At 42.0% G+C, this 13,045-nt stretch overlaps 1 protein-coding gene across 1 annotated transcript in view; it reads left to right on the forward strand.

Moving 5' to 3' along the window:
• Positions 1-13,045, forward strand: part of GRK3 (G protein-coupled receptor kinase 3) — a 128,144-nt gene that overhangs the window by 74,981 nt on the left and 40,118 nt on the right. Inside the window, exons 7-9 of the mRNA XM_047762235.1 lie at positions 4,310-4,361; positions 6,092-6,183; positions 9,396-9,495. Of these exons, the coding sequence (XP_047618191.1) occupies positions 4,310-4,361; positions 6,092-6,183; positions 9,396-9,495 (244 nt within the window). The remainder of the gene's footprint in view (positions 1-4,309; positions 4,362-6,091; positions 6,184-9,395; positions 9,496-13,045) is intronic.

Genomic DNA, 13,045 nt, shown 5'->3' on the forward strand with positions numbered 1-13,045 from the left:
GAGATAATTTTATCTGGAGTAGAGTCAATACTTTGGGAAACTAATCTGCATACAAATGATTACACTTTCCTGAGCAAGGGCAGAGACTTTTGCCAAAAAAAGCAGTGGAATCTAACTGAGGGGACAGTTTGCAGCCTCAGGGCTGAGATTCAACTGAGCCCTGGGCTGCCTACCTTAATGTTGATTCTAAAATCTCACTTTTTCCTGTCGTATAGCACTGGGACTCCTGCTGTATAGCACTGGAACTATATCTAGTCACTTATGATGGAGCATGATAATGTGAGAAAAAGGAATGTATATATATATGTGTGACTGGGTCACCTTGCTGTACAGTAGAAAATTGACAGAACACTGTAAACCAGCTATAATGGGAAAAAAAATAAAAATCATTTAAAAAAATTTTTAAAAATCTGACTTTTTCCCAAACTCTTGGGTCAATCCAGCCTTTGTGTGATCCTTGAGGGAGAGGGGACAAATGGGGTTGGTAATTAAAATTGAGGAAGAGATCTCGTTAACTGCACTGTGTATCCAGCATGTCACTTTCTACCGCTGAGTTAACCATTCTCTCCTGTTTTTTCTTTTATTAAAGTATAGTTGAATTACAATGTTGTATTAATTTCTGCTATACAGCAGAGTGATTCATTTTATATATATATATATATATATATATTCTTTTCCATTATCCCAGCTTATTGAATATAGTTCACTGTGCTGTACAGTAGGACCTTATTGTTTACCTGTTCTCTAGGTAATAGCTTGCCTCTGCTAACCCTAAACTCCCAATCCATCCTTCCCCCACTTCCCCTAACCATTTACTTATGTTGTCACAGAAAATTTAAGTGAAGCTGTTTGCATTTTAGGCAAGCATACACAAAACCATTGCCATTTTATATAAATGAATTAATTATAAGGTCAGTTCGTTCATATGTATATGTGTGTAATTTTTGGCTCTTTTTATATTAAAACATTCTCAAATTATCATTTAAAAAAAACCCTATTATCAGGACAAGAGTTTAGAGTTTGGATTTTGCAAAGCACAGGCATTCTATAACTACAATATTGTAGCATTCAGCATCGCCAGGACCTTTCATGCTGAGGGCCTCAGAGTGAAGGTGATTTTTTTCTTGGTGGCTCCACTGCAGTTTGATAATAAAGAAATAAAGAGGAAGTCTGCAACCGTGCTGGACCTGTCTCATTGCTATCTGAGGCCCAGTGGGGACCCAGGGTTAAGTTCCTGGCAGGGCTGAATCTAGGAGGAAGGCCTTCCTTCTTCAGGATGAGGCTGGTGAGCCTTGGCCAGATGGTGAACATCAAATCGCTCAGTAGTCTAAAGCCCAAGTAAGGGATAAGGGATTCGAGTTAAAAACACTGCTCTGTCCACCCTCACTGCACCCACATCATTTTTGTGTCTTTAATCTCTGCTTCTCCCTCTGAGGCTGTTGTAAGTCACCTGCGAGGGTTCTGGCTCTCTGAAGCCCCTTGTTGCCCAAGCTCTGCTCTCTACTCAGCCCCGGTTCCTCCCTCCCTATCCAGAAGCACCCATTCTGGTAAGTAGATAGTGGCCGGGAATCCCATGGACACGCAACTGAGTCTGGACCTGGGAGCCGCCCATACTTCCTAAAGAAGAGCTTGGCACAGCAAACCCATGTTTCAAGGGCAAAATGTATGTTTGAAGGTATTCTGGTCTTTACCTAGGGGATGGCTACAGGTTGATTCTCCTCAACTCTCCTCTTGGCCGGCAGGACACTACTCTCTCCCTGGTTGTTCACTCTCCCCGGCTAGTTTACATGTTCCCAAAACACACCAGATCACTGCCCCGTTGCCAGCTCTGAGCTCCAGAATCTGTGAGAAGAGAGCATAGGCACTACCCACCACACCTAGTGAATTCAGATGAACAGTCATGGATCTATACGCCCCAATGTTGTTTCATCCTTGCACACAACATACTTTTAAAAAAACGATTTGAAATAACTCTCAGAAACTCAAAATTTATTTTAACCAACCTCATAGAGATGTTAGGAGGATCAGTGAAACTTTCTTCAACAGTCATTTCAGATTTCTTGAGAAAAGACGCTATGTAATCACCAGTTCTTCTGCTTTAATTCCTTTTTTTTTTTTTTGTCTTTTTGCCTTTTCTAGAGCCGCTCCTGTGGCATATGGAGGTTCCCAGGCTAGGGGTCTAATCAGAGCTGTAGCCGCCGGCGTATACCACAGCCACAGCAACACGGGATCTGAGCCGAGTCTGCAACCTACACCACAGCTCACGGCAACACCGGATCCTTAACCCACTGAGCAAGGCCAGGGATTGAACCCGCAACCTCATGGTTCCTAGTTGGATTGGTTAACCACTGAGCCATGATGGGAACTCCCTGCTTTAATTCTTAATTGGATTATTAGCTTCAGAAATATTTTAAAAATATCCTTAGAGAGCCTATTAGATGACTCCCCCAGGGAATGGGGATATTTGGATGGCTGAAGGCATCGTGTTATAGTGCTGCTAATACCTATATCTGGTACTTCATGAGCTCTCCCTCCCTACCTCCATCCCTTCCTGCCTTTCTCCCTCCTTCCCTTTCTTCTTTTTTAAAAAATTCATTAATTTATTTACTCATTCATTCATTCATAGAACCCCGAATGCTGTGCCTGTGCAGGGAATCATGCCAGGGGTTAGATGCAATCCAACAACCATCAAGGCTGTTCTTTGCTTTTAAGGAGTATTCAATCTGAATGCATCTCTTTCAAAAAATATATTTTTTTCTTTTTAGGGCCACATCTGTGGCATATGGAGGATCTTGGGCTAGGTATAGGGGTTAAATCAGAGCGGCAGCTGCTGGCCTACACCACAGCCACAGCAACACCAGATCCAGCTGCATCTGTGACTTGTACCTCAGCTCTCAGCAATGATGGATCCTTAACCCACTTAGCAAGGCCAGGGATCAAAGCCACATCCTTACGCACACCATGTCAGGTTCTGAACCCACTGAGACACAATAGGAACTCCTGAAAAATATTTTAAAACACATGCCTTATTGATACGTTGCTCATTAAGTTAAAAAGGGAGTCAAGGCGTTCCCACTGTGGTGCTGCAGGTTAAAGATCTGGCATTGTCTCTGCAGTGGCATGGGTTCAATCCCCGGCCCGGTGCAATGGGTTAAGGAACCAGCATTAGTGCAGCTGTGGCTCGGATTTGATCCCTGGCCCAGGAACTTCCGTATGCGACAGGTGTGGCCCCCCCAAATTTTTTTTTAATTTTTAAAAAGGAGTAAAAGTAATGTCTTTATTAAATAGATATGGGAGTGACATTTTTCTTACTTCATGAATGAGAAAACCACCCTCCAGCAGTGGAGTGACCTGTGGGAGCCTCTTAGTGCAGGGTGATTTACTCCATCCTCTGCTTCTCACCTGAGGCTTTCTCTGCTGCACTCTTTGTATCTTTGTGAGGCAGACATTGGTTTGGGTTCAGATGTGGCTCCATCCATTTTCTCTACGTGACCGTGGGGAGCTCAGGTCTTTTCTGGAAGTTGGGAATCATCCTAGTACCATGTCACTGTGTTGTGAGAGGAGTAAACAAGCAGGGCCTGGCACATAATAAGCACTGTTTAAGTATTTTCTACCCCATAATTATTCATGAACATTAATTTTTTTTTTCTGGCTACACCCTTGGCATATGGAAGTTCTCGGGCCAGGGATTGCATCCAACCCGCAGCTTCAACTTACACCACAGCTGCAGCAACACAAGATCCTTAACTCACTGCACTGCAGCGAGAACTCCTGTAAACATTTTTTTTTTTTTTAACCACTTAGATCTGCACTGTCCCATGTGGTTGCCACTAGCCGCATGTAGCTATTGAACTCTTTAAATATGACAGGTTGAATTAAGATGGGCCGTAAATGCAAAATTCACACCAGGTTTCAAAAGACTTAATACAAAAACAAGAATGTAAACTATCTCAGAAAAGTTTTATATTGATCATGTGTGGAAATGGTAACTTTTTGATATATTGGATTAAATCAAATATATTATTAAAATTGACTTACCTGTGCGGCTTGTGTTACCTGTCTGTTGGTTGACGCCGATTCAGATAAAGATGTTGCCATAGTATAATGACAATTAAAGGAGAAACACAAAGTTTTCGTTTTGAATCATAAAATAAAGCCTTGAATACTGGGTGAATGCTCTATGAAAAAATGTTTACGGAGACATATTCTGTCTGAGAAGCAGCACAAGTAATACGCTTCTAGTTTCTTTTAGAACATTGTTCTTTAAATCAAGTTAACTTTTTAATAATTCCTTAACATTCTTTTTCAGTGACAAGTTCACTAGATTTTGTCAGTGGAAAAACGTAGAATTGAATATCCATGTGAGTATCATCTTTTTCTTTCTTTTTTTAAATAAAGACTTCCTTTGGCTCAACTTCGTGAGAAAATATTTTATTCGGGAGCGTACTCCCAAGGGTAGTACTCTGCCTAAACAGATGTCCTGCTTACAGCTTTCTGCATGAAGAATTCATCCTCCCATCCCCAACTGTAAACACTTGGAGTTTTAATTCTCTTTTTTCACATTCTTATAAGAATGCATTTATTTATAGGAGAAAGGATATTTTAAGTGATCACTGACCCTTTATAGAAATAGTAGTCAAAATGCAAGTCTCATACATAATGTGATTCCCGTATGCCCGTGCCCTTTGCCATCCTAGTAAAGTACCACCCCCCGGCCTTTTTCCTTATTATTATTAGATGCAGTCATGTAATAAAAATAATGGTGATCTTTTACTAGGCCACAGTTTCATCTTTTTTATTATTTTGAGAATGATAAAAGCAGCCCCCAAAGACAGGCCACTGTCTAACATGTATCCCCTTAGTGTTGCTGCTTTTAGCTTTCCAGTGTCAGTAATTCCAGGCCTTGTTTTTGACCTGCTTTCAGAGCCTACATTCTTGCCTTTTCCTTTATGCTCTCCCTTCACATTGGTTTGCAATTGAGAAAAAGAAATAACTAGATTCTTTTTTTTTGTTTTTTTTTTGAGTTTTTAACTTTAACGGTACTGTCGAAGAAGGGACAGAGTTGGTTTTTCTGTTTTGTTTTCCTGTTAACCTCCCCTCTCCATCCCATTTCCCTATAGGATTTAGAAGCAAGAGACAATAACATATATTTTTTTAATGCCTTCCATCTGCTGTGGATCTTTCTCGCACTTGTGCTCCTGTAGCCAACCTGGTGTCCTCATGTTCTTATGTCCTCTGAGCACCAAACATGAAGCTTGAGGGCCAGATGCTCCTGCCTGGCTGCAGACATGATGTATTAAGCACTGTCTGGAGGAAACCCTTCATTGGCCAGGACCCTTCATTGGCCAGGACATGAAAACTAATAGGCTTTTGCTGTTGTCTGATGGCCTGTTACCATTAGCATAGGACTGTCTGCCTTTGTACCATCTAATGCTCTGAAAACTCCTCAGGAAGAAGGAAGGCACTGCTGAGATATTATTGACAAAAGGAAAGTGCTTATGAATAAAGCCTCTTTATTAAAGTTACTGACACTTGGTCTGGCTTCCCTCTCACATGCCTAGCATGAGTCCTTGCTACTCACTGACGTTATTGATAAAAAAGTCACATGGCCAGCATCTGTTGGGCTTTCTGATCATATGGCCCACTGTTAAGAAAACATAGATATCCTTGATGTGGACTTATTTTCCTGCCATGACAGTTCCTGGCATTGCTGGACTGTTCCTAAATTTTAGACTTCAGAGTAACTGAGGTTGCTTTTTTATTTTGCCTGGAATGTTTGCACTCCCTTGTCTTCACCATGTGCATCTTATCATCTAAGATTAATGGGATTAGAAACACAAGGAAACTGGGCTCCTGCTGTGTCATCTTCCCATTTGCCTCCATGGTGTGCATTTTGTGCAGTTTGCATAAAAGGAGGTTCTAGAATGTCTTGCCACCTGTGCATCTCATCTCAGCTGGACGAAGCAGTCCCGGAAATTCAGACGGACCCCTGTATCTGAATCGCTTTTGATAACTGTATATGTTTTGCATGAAAACAATGCCATGGTTTTTATGCAGCTTTACATTCCCATTTTGCATTTTGAATTCACAGTTGACCATGAATGATTTCAGCGTCCATAGGATTATTGGACGAGGAGGATTCGGTGAAGTATATGGTTGCAGGAAAGCAGACACTGGGAAAATGTAAGCTTTCTACATGCATGTATTTTGCTGGGGATATTAAGAGGATTTCATGCTCACATCAAAAGAAAATCCCTACAGAGAGTTATGGAAGCCCATGATCTTACTGCTAAAGTGATTTACCTCAGAAGGAATCGGGCTGTATTTTGTAAAGCATAGTAAATGAAATCATCTGGAACTTCTGCCTCTTAATGCTAAATGGGAAGGTAACCAGAAACTGTGTCAGGAGCCACAGTGGTTCAGGCCATCGGTGAAGGGCCAGGAGTCCAGAGGTGGCCAAGAAGGGGTGTTATGCAGAGCCCTTCAGTCGATCAGACTGCAAAGAACTGTCGGCTTTGCAGGGAAGAGCCATTCCCTTCTGAATAATGACCCACCTGTGACTTGACTTGGCATGTGCAGTTTGGGGTGAAACAGTGTTCCAGGGGACATTGGTCCCATAGACAGTAGCTTGATGTGGACGAGTGAGACACTCTTCCACAAGGGTCCTAGCCGTGGAACTCCATCCCTCGTCTCAGTTACTTGTCCTGGAAGAGGTTGATGTAAAGCACTTCAGTGCCCATGAGCCAGGGCTCAAAGTCTTCTGGAGAGTCAGCGGTGGGGATAAAAAAATTTTTTTTTTAATATGGAAGCAGTTTAAGTGAACTTACTTCTGAAGAATATTAGCTGGACCCAGAACTACCAGTTTGATCATGTAATGGGCGTGTTAGATGGAATCCTCTGTAAAGCTTGGTTTATAAAGTCCTTGAGTCGGTGTGAGAAGGAGTAATCGAGTCCCCTCATTCAGCCCCTGCCACCCCCCACCGCTGCCCCAGTGACTCCCCTGGGTCATCACGCAGCCTCTGCCCTGGTCTGTCCTGGCATCAAGTGCTGCCCTCCCCATCCCCACACAGGCCCAAGCATTGGCACATTTTTTATTATCTCCACTAATTTGCACCACTAATTGGCACCCACTGATCTTCTTCCTGCTTTGGGACCCCATGCGGGGCGAACCCACTATTCAGCACCCACATGTCTGGAGTCTGGTGCCAAGTGGAGACAGGGTACCTAGTGATCCAGAGTCTGGATCCCAACATCATAGATCAGATCCACACTCTCTGGCCTGGACAAAGTCTGTGTTTTCTCTGAGCCTTCAAAGTCTGTGTTTTTCTTATTGAGATAAGAAAAGCATCTGCCTTGTTGTGAGAATTAAGTGAGATAAGACATTAAACGTTTGGAACCCTGCCTGCCCTGTGGTAGGTATTAGTAGACAGAGTCCCCTACAACCCAGCTCCCTGATAAAATGTCCCTTCCCCACCTGCACTGTGTGGTGGGCTTCTTGACCCTCAGTGATGATCTTTATCTCTCGTTTGCTAACCTTTCACTAAGTTTTAGTTTAACTTCGTCATAGCCACTTGTCGAGGTGTTGAGGATACCTAGTCTGTCACATGATGATGTAGGAGTAAACAGTATCAATTTATCTCTTCGTACACATTTATGGTCATAGCTGACTCTCGGAAACCATAGGCCATGGTAAATCGTCTTCTGTCTCATAGTTAAGTAGACGCTTCTCAGGAGTCACACAGTTAGAAAGTGGCCACACTCAGTTCCTGTGAATCCTTGAGTATGTCCTTGGTAGCCTCTGGGTAGCCAGTGACAGTGACCTGCCCCCTGCCCTCAGGGGCTCAAGAACTATGGATGCTGCCTTCTCTGGTCTGACATGTAGAGGGCTTATTAGACACTGTCACGGCAGAGAACAGTGATAGAAGTTGCATGAGGCATCTTGAAAATTCTCTGTCGTAAATATTAAGTATTTCAAGAGCATGTGTCTGGGGTTCTCAATATTCGATCCCTAATTAATGTTTTGTCCATGGATTTGTCATATATGACGCCTAGAAGAATGGATAAAAATGTCAAATTTGAACATCTATCTCTGTTTTGCTATAACTCATAATGTTACAAATTATGATCCGTGAGAAATAGGTGGATTTTGTGTGTCCTACCACAGTCAGACAACTGATATACTTGGGTATCATGAAGTACATCAGTGGGAATTTATAGTCACACTTACAGAATTTTCAAGCCCCTGCAACCCTGGTAAAAATGTCCTGCTGTAAAAGCATCTGCTTTCTTTAACCTGTGATTGCAGAGTATCCGGAGTTGCATGTCTATATTTCCTTAATATGAGTTAGTTCTAAATCTTCAAAAACCTTAAATTGTCAACTGTTTCTTCTCAACTAACTTTAATATAACTTGAATATAAAAATTTTCCTGATTGTTTTTATTATTTGAAATATGGCAATTTAAGCTTAGATCAAAAGCAAATCAATAAAGTAGCATTTGAGAACACAGACTTTTGCACCCATGCTTTTCCCTTCCCATTTGGTTCATCATCAATGTTTTAGAGTCTCACACTCTACACTCTTAGAAAGTCTTGACCACTGCTGAATTCATAATTTCTAACTGCTAAATATTGTATGTACAACCCCCTATAACACACACACACCCACACATGGAGTAGAAATAGACAGTTGTGATAAATACAAAATCCTCCAAATTTGATATCCATCTACTTTATGCTCTTAATTAACTGAAACGTCAATTCATATAATGATAGAAATATCTTAATTAGTGCTTGATTTTTTAAAAAATAAGCTTTTTGTTTTAGAATAATTTTTAGTTTACAGAAAAAGTGCAAAAATAGTCCAGGGCATTCCCATGTACCCCATACCCAGTATCCTCATCTTACTTTAGTATGGGACACTCATCCCAATGAATGAACTAATATTGGTAGGTTATTACTGACTGATACCTCCACTTTGTTCAGATTTCCTTCATTTTTTTTTTTTTTTTGGTCTTTTCAGGGCTGCTTCCGTGGCATATAGAGGTTCCCAGGCTAGGGGTCTCATTGGAGCTGCAGCCACTGGCCTACACCAGAGCTATAGCAACGCAGGATCCAAGTCAGGTCTGCAACTCACACCACAGCTCACGGCAATGCCGGATCCTCAACCCACTGAGCAAGGCCAGGGATCAAACCCACAACCTCATGGTTCCTAGTCAGATTCGTTAACCACCGCGCCATGACAGGAACTCCAGATTTCCTTCATATTTAAGAAGGCTTTTGCTTCTTTAAAACACTTCCCAAATCTTTAGAAACTTCCTTGAGTATGATGTGTATGGTTTAAATCAACTTAGATAAATTTTCACTGTAGATCTTTCAATAATATTTATGTTTCTAGGTATGCGATGAAATGCTTAGATAAGAAGAGGATCAAGATGAAACAAGGAGAAACATTAGCCTTAAACGAAAGGATTATGTTGTCCCTTGTGAGCACAGGAGTAAGTATTCAATTTTGAGCAATTTTTTGAAAAAATTTATTTGTTTTTCTATATCAGGACAATTTATTTAAAATACGGCCTCCCCCCACCCCCTGTGAATTATGCAGCTAGCCAATTTGAGGGATTAGAATTTATAGCAGGGAGCAACAGCATTCAGTTAATTTAAGTCGTAATTCAGATATTACCTCCTTTCTTTCAATGGCTGTATCCGAGGCACACAGAAGTTCCTGGGTCGTGGATTGAATCTGAGCTGCATCTGCGACCTACACTGAAGCTGTGGCAATCCTTTAACCCACTGTGCCAGGCTGAGAATAGAACCCACACTTACACAGTGACCTGAGCTGCTGCGATTGGCTTCTTAACCCACTGCACCAGAGAATTAGGAAAGTACTAGCAACCATCACTGTGCATACCTATGACTTGTCCTCTTGGTGCACATTTATGATGTCCTTCTTTGAGGAATGTGGTTGCAGAGGTGGTAGAAAATAGTCATATGAATGACAAAAAAGTCACTTGAATATAATTATGAAATGACTGCATGACCAAGAAGGACTAACCCAGAGGAGAAGAAGGAAGAGAAACGTACTCCTGTCCTTCACAAACAGAGAGGAAGCGCCTTGGCTTAGTTAAACCCAAGTTGTCCCTTTGGGGTGCTGCCCAGTCAGTGTTTCATTTGGAGGGGATCTTTCCTTCTCCCCACTTGCTATTCTTTCTTAGCTGCTGTGGATTCTGGTCTTTCCCATTTCCAGCACTACACTTCTGCCTGGTGGACGTATTATTTGTATGCCATGCTGTCATTTTTAGCTCAGCATATATAAAAGCCAGCTTTTACCCTTGGTCACCTTGACCTGCAGAGCAGTGTCCCCATTCTGATTCCTTTTTCTGTTAATGGTATTACCCAGGATCAAGACCTTGGCTTTTATTTACTTGTACAGATGTATATAAAGACATCCAGAAAAACCCACCATCCTAGAAACCTGGGCATTGCCCATGTGCCCCAGCAGGCCTGCTGTCCAAGGTTCAGAGGAAGCCAGGGGGGTCAGGGTCTAGAAGGAAATGAGTGAAATGAGTGTGGAGTGACCAGACCCAAGCTGTGGTACTCACAGGTGAATTTAATGTTGAACACCAAGTAGGAAGATTTATATGCAAGTGAGCCATGGCGGGGTGGGGAGTTGGATGGGGCTTCAACACTCATAGCTGGGTTCTAAATAAGATCGTCTTCACCAAGAGGATCTGAAAGACTTGAATCTTACTGGTGACTCAAAGAATTCCTTTTAGCTATTAAGCAAGGAACCTGAGACCCAGAGACATCATTTCCTTGCCCAAAGTCCCTGGACTTCCTAGACCTTCCTAGTGTTCCTTTCTCATCACTTTACTGGCTCCATATTTTGTTTATCAAATTTATCTATATTCGTTGTACTGTGATTTATGTTATTCTAGCATCATTAGCTTTAAGTGGTTTTAGAAAGGCTATTTGCTCTTGAAGCCAAAGAATATCATAATTTAGCTCAACTGTAACAAACGAAAATGCCATCGCTATAAATAATCTGTAATGATGTGCCTCCACCTGCCAACGTATGGACATTAAGCATTTCAAATAAGACTTATTCTGTGTGCACGACCAGGATTTTAACTGATTCAGTGGTATCTGAGTTGCCTGCACTGTGTTGGAATCAGTGTGAATGATATTGGCTTCTAAGATCTATTGGAAATATCTGTCTTCATTTCAGACATGGGTGTACGCTTACTGCAGTTTTTAAGTAAAATATTAATTTTTAATCCATTATCTCAAAGCCCTGGTTGTTTATTCACAAGATACCCTGTGGGGAAAAAAATTTGGTGTTGGAAAAGTGTACATACAATTTTAACTTTCGTGTGGCATTTTTATGTTTTATTCAGGTGAGGGGGAGCGTGGTGAAGCAGTTGTATACTTCCTCACTGGGCTGCCCATAAGAGAATAAATGAAAGATTGAGGTTATATTGGGCTACTTCTTCGAACTAATTTAAAAGATTGTTTTTTTTGTTGTTGTTGTTCAAATATATCCAGACCTTTTAGCATTTTAAGTACAGAATTTAACCAAAAGAACTGTAGTAAAATTACTTAGAATTGTTTTTGCTCTTCAGAAGCCACAGTTACAGGATGTAAGTAATCTTTAGTTTAAAATTGCCTCATTAGGTGACACTTAAGAGCAGCCTGCGTCAACAGGATTTCCTAAGGTGTTGGTGTGAAGATGAACCGCAGGCCCCCATCAGTTTTCTTTTTACCAGAGGATTGTTTTTCAGTCTTAAAATGAAGATTCCTACTCATCATCCCCCATAGAGATGGTAGGACATGCTAGTCCCAGTTTTATTCTGTAACTTTGGGATAATGAAAAGGGAGTCAGGATGGTATGGCCACAACTGGGAGGAGCAGCAGCACCTTCATTCATTAAGTCACTTACAGTTCATGAGATGTGTTGCTTGTTCATTCCTGGAATGTGCTTGAGTGCCTAGATTGTGGTGGGCACCTCGCTACCAGACGGGGGTCCTGAAGTCCAAGTTTGGTCCTTGCTCTTACAAGAACTGCCTGGAGTGAGAGAAGGTGGTACTTGTTCACACAACCTTGGGAATGTATGGATGTTTGGACTACAGGGCAAGAGCTACAAAAGACAGGTCCACAATGCTTGGAAGGTACTCACCAGAGGGGAGATGTTGTCAACAAAGGCCCCTCTGGGGTGTGTGTGGGTCCTGAGCTTTGGCGACTCACAGAAGGCTGGCATATCTGGGGTCTTCAGGGATGGGGTGAGGACCACAGGAAGAAGCTGGGGGGAGAAGCAGACAGAAGCCAGGCCAGACAGAGCTTTCTGGGGCAGTATTGAAGCTTTCAAAAAAAAATCTTACATAACATGATAAGCCTTGCCAATCTGAAACGGGTCCTCTGACTGCAGTGTGGAGAAATTTTCTGGAGTACTTTGTGATCTATTTCCTCACTGTCTCATACGGAGCTCCTGCAACAGGCAAGATGTTTTGCTCACTAGGTAAGCAATCAGAGGAGACAGTTCCTTGCTAAGGAGCTTTTATTTAAGGATTCACCTGTAAAAAACCCCTGGGTCTTATCTGTCTTGAGTTTGTAATCAAAGCAGAACATCTTAACCATAATTATCTTTGAAACTGTATGAACACCATCATTTCACTGCCGCCTGTTTTCCTCATGGGTCCGTCTTCAGTTCTGTGTGTCTCAGATTCCACCCAAGACCCAGGGTGGCATCTGCTCAGGGCCTGAGAGTTGAAGGATTGTGGTCAGCATGTTCTGTAGAGGTAACCAAGTCCAATCCCTTTAACTGAGCTTTTATTTTTCAATGCTGTAGAATCCTTGCCTTTGCAAGTAGCATAACCTAGAATGACTCTGGAGAGGGTCAGGAGTCTTGGGGTTTGACTCTTGACTGGCTACCAAATTTCTTTGTGACCTCAGGCAAGTCATTTTCCTTTGGGGCGGGCCAGGTGGGGGTGCGTTTCCTTGTCTTTAAAGAAGTTGGACCAAGTGATTTTTTTTTTTTTTAAAGTGCTTCCT

This window comes from Phacochoerus africanus, chromosome 15, assembly GCF_016906955.1.
Source record: "Phacochoerus africanus isolate WHEZ1 chromosome 15, ROS_Pafr_v1, whole genome shotgun sequence".
Lineage (NCBI taxonomy): Eukaryota > Metazoa > Chordata > Mammalia > Artiodactyla > Suidae > Phacochoerus > Phacochoerus africanus.